Raw genomic sequence first — 3,434 nt, 5'->3', positions numbered from 1 at the left:
AACCTAAGTCATTGCAAGTAAAACAAATTAATATAAGGGTAATGATTTTCCGATTTCACCATGTGGTCATTGCTCCCGACCCTTATTGGTTGTGCTAAACTTCTCTTGCTTCTCCTACTCTCATTATCATAGTAAAAATATTTGTAGTGGTTTGAATTCCATGGCTCATGTTAAATGACTTAGATAAAAAAAACATGTAATCTCCACCGTTAAAAAACAAAATTCAACGATCAAGATTTATGTTTACCTTGGAGAAATGAGATATATCCTTGGGATATATATTTAATCACAATCGTTGAATTTCTATTATAACAGTTGGGATTGTATTTATATGAATCATTTTTTCCATAAATGAAAGAAAACTTGTGGGCGGGTTATTTATCACTTGGCCCAGCCCGGCCCAACCCAAACAAACAAAGCATACTTTCCTTTATGGGATGCGCCAAAAAAATTAAAATTAAAATATACAGTGTTGAAGCACTTGCGTCACATCCCAAAGGCGACGCCATTTTCACTAAAATACAAGTTAAAAATAAATAAAAAATTCAACAAATAATCTCTAAGAAAAAACATCCGAAAAAACCGTAAAAATGTTTTTTTTATTTTTAAATCTCGTTAGAGGATAATTAGATCTTAACGAGGAGCGTAGGACATCGTGAAGTCAGTTGGGAGTCTCATCTGATCTGCCCATCTTCTAGATTCCAAATAAAGCTTCGAAATCTTCCCTGCCACGCGTCGCATATCTGGTCTCTTTTCAGCATCCACGTGTACGCAATCCAGAGCTAAACGTGTCAACTTCTCAGCCACCTCTACGGGAAACGAATCCTTCAATCTTCGATCAACCCATCTCCGTAACCTTCCTGGTTCTTGAGATTCAATCGCATCTCTCGCTGTTTCGATCACAGATATCTTCCTGTAATCTTTCGTCTCTTTGTCGATTTTGTACTTGAGAGGTTCTTCACCTGATAAGAGTTCCAAGATCACAATTCCGAAGGCGAACACATCAGATTTCTGCGTTGCGACACCAATAGATTTAAATTCGGGCGACATATAACCTCTTGTTCCTTCAAATTTCATGATTCCACTATCTGATCTCTTTAATTTTGATGTTGTTGGAGTTGAATCATCAGAGATCTCTGTAATTTCTTGGTTCTTTTGTTGTTCTTGTTTTTGTTGTTCTTGATGTCTAACGATCTCTCCGCAGAGTTCTGAGGTACCAAAATGGCAAATTTTCGCATTAAACGAAGGTTCAGTGACAATCACACTTGAACTCTTGATGTGATTGTGAACGAGACTTAGATTCAATCCTGTGTAATGGTGGATGTACTCGAGTCCTTGTGCGAGATCTGTAGCGATTTGCATTCTCGAGATCCAAGTTGAGAGGACTGTAAAACCAGGGTTTTTAGGATTTCGGAGACAATTAGCGAGATTAGCACCATCAACGTAGTCGTATACAAGGTAGATATGTTCTCCAGAGTTAGAAGCGCCGAGAAGCTTAATCAAGCTGATGTGATGGCTCTTACAGATCAAGGAGAGCCGTTCACGAAGCTGTGATGTTTCGATCGAACGGCGGAACTTGCGTTGGAAGACGATCACATCTTTGCCTCGAATCGAGCATCGCCAAGCGGAAGAAGAAGAGGAAGAGAAGCGCTTCGCGAGGAAGTTGTTTGTAGCGTTACAGATTTCGGAGAAATCGTAGATGTGAGGGTTCTCTGGCAAGGAATCTCGAAGGCTTGCGAGAGATGTTCGGTCGGAAACTTGAAGTTTTTTTGATGAATCTATGTTGCTTGAACCAGTCGTGTAGTAGTTCCGCTTTTGTAAGTGCTTGTTGAAGGTTCCTGAGATTGAAGGCTTTGTTTGTGTTGAGATGTTTCAGAGGTTTGGTGGTTCGAGTGGTCCTTGATGATGTTGGGGTTCGTGTAGATGGATTGCTTCGAGGATTGGTGGGCCTGCATTGCAGTGGTTTTCATTCTCGATCCACACATATGGATGATGGATACACAAAAAATATTCAGATACCCTAAATTTATAAAAAATAAATAAAAACGTGTTAGGGTTTTAAGAATTTGATGAGTTTTGGTTTGAAGAGATTTGGGGTTGGAACTTGGAAGATGTTGTGATGATGGAGTAGTCGTTGAATTCGGTCCCACTAAATTGCACTGGTGAAGACCGCGCATTATAGCGAAACTTTTGAGAAGATTTTCGTTTTCGATGAATCACGAATGGGTCCTTGTTCTTGTGAAAGAGATGGTACGGTAACGGATCGTGTATGACATTGGTATTGCTTACCACTACACGCAAACGGTTATACGTCTCTTTCGCGGTTTTGAAGCAAAAGGTATGCTTTTTATTTTTTATTTTTTGTGCTAACATGCACTTGTTGGGTTGTCATCGTGCTAATTTGCGCTGTTGCTTTGTGACCCATCTGTTTTTGAACCCTTTTTAATTGGCCTACTATTCATTCCAGTGTATTTAGTCATGCGGCAAATCTAAGGCGACCTCCTATCACATTGTGTTCAAATTCGATTTCCAACATATAACAAAGTAAGTAAAAAGACTATTAATCTTGTCTCTATGTTGTTGTTGGGATTTTATTTATAAAATTTATTTTTTGATTAAATAAGTTTTTTTAAAAGATGCAAATGATTATTATTTATGGAGTATGAGGTCCGTTTTGGTTTCATCATGAATCTTTCCGTATTAATATAATAATATTATATGAATGAAATATCCCTTGACTTTTTTTTTAATGCTAATTTCAAGGAGGACTACTTACAACACCCTATCGCCATGGTCTCCCAGTTAAATCATGAGATGAAAGGACACCCTTCATTCAAATGTCTTATGGAAAGAGAATTTTTAAGAATCCTATCAATCTCTATAAATAGGATTGACATTTAGGTCAAATCACTCTAATTTTTTGAAGAATTTAACTTTGTATTTTTTACATTTAGATTTAAATTCAACTAGAGTTTTTCCAATAATTGTGAAGTTTTTAGTTTTTTCAAATTATCAAAGTCGAAGAATATATACTATTCGTAGAGAATTATCAAGATTGTTGTTTGTAAATTCTCACAATGGCTTTGTTGGATTTTGGAGGCTATTTTATCGACAACTCGTCAACAAACTCTTCTACGAGTGGAGACAAATAAAGTCTTGAAGAATCGATATTTTTTGCACCTCAAAATCCAAAATTTTGATTTTCTTATTTCCACACTCTCTATTTTCCCAGCAGGATAGGTTCAATGCATATAAGATCAATACATGGATGGAGTTACGGATTGTGGTTCCTAAACAACCCAAAAAAAAAAAAAAAACAAATCGGTCTTATACTTGTTGGAACATTTTTGGAGTCACAAGAGAATCTTTTGGTTCAAGTATGTATATAAGTATTTAACTATTTAGATTTGATAAATTCATTAGATTTCTATTTA

At 36.5% G+C, this 3,434-nt stretch overlaps 1 protein-coding gene across 1 annotated transcript; it reads right to left on the bottom strand.

The window, feature by feature from the left end:
- Positions 1-307: 307 nt before the first annotated feature.
- On the bottom strand, positions 308-2,177 carry LOC147384783 (lysM domain receptor-like kinase 3). Its single transcript, XM_086424980.1, has 2 exons — positions 2,105-2,177; positions 308-1,838 (listed from the first exon to the last, which is right to left on the bottom strand). The coding sequence occupies exons 1-2, from the start codon at positions 2,175-2,177 to the stop codon at positions 634-636; spliced, it is 1,278 nt and encodes a 425-aa protein (XP_086281106.1). The 3' UTR covers positions 308-633.
- Positions 2,178-3,434: the final 1,257 nt, after the last annotated feature.

The sequence above is a fragment of the Akebia trifoliata genome, chromosome 15 (genome assembly GCF_017979445.1).
Source record: "Akebia trifoliata isolate Shusen 1 chromosome 15, ASM1797944v1, whole genome shotgun sequence".
NCBI lineage: Eukaryota > Viridiplantae > Streptophyta > Magnoliopsida > Ranunculales > Lardizabalaceae > Akebia > Akebia trifoliata.
The sequence above is the reverse complement of the archived record's forward strand: the minus strand, read 5'-3'. Positions and strand labels throughout refer to the sequence as shown.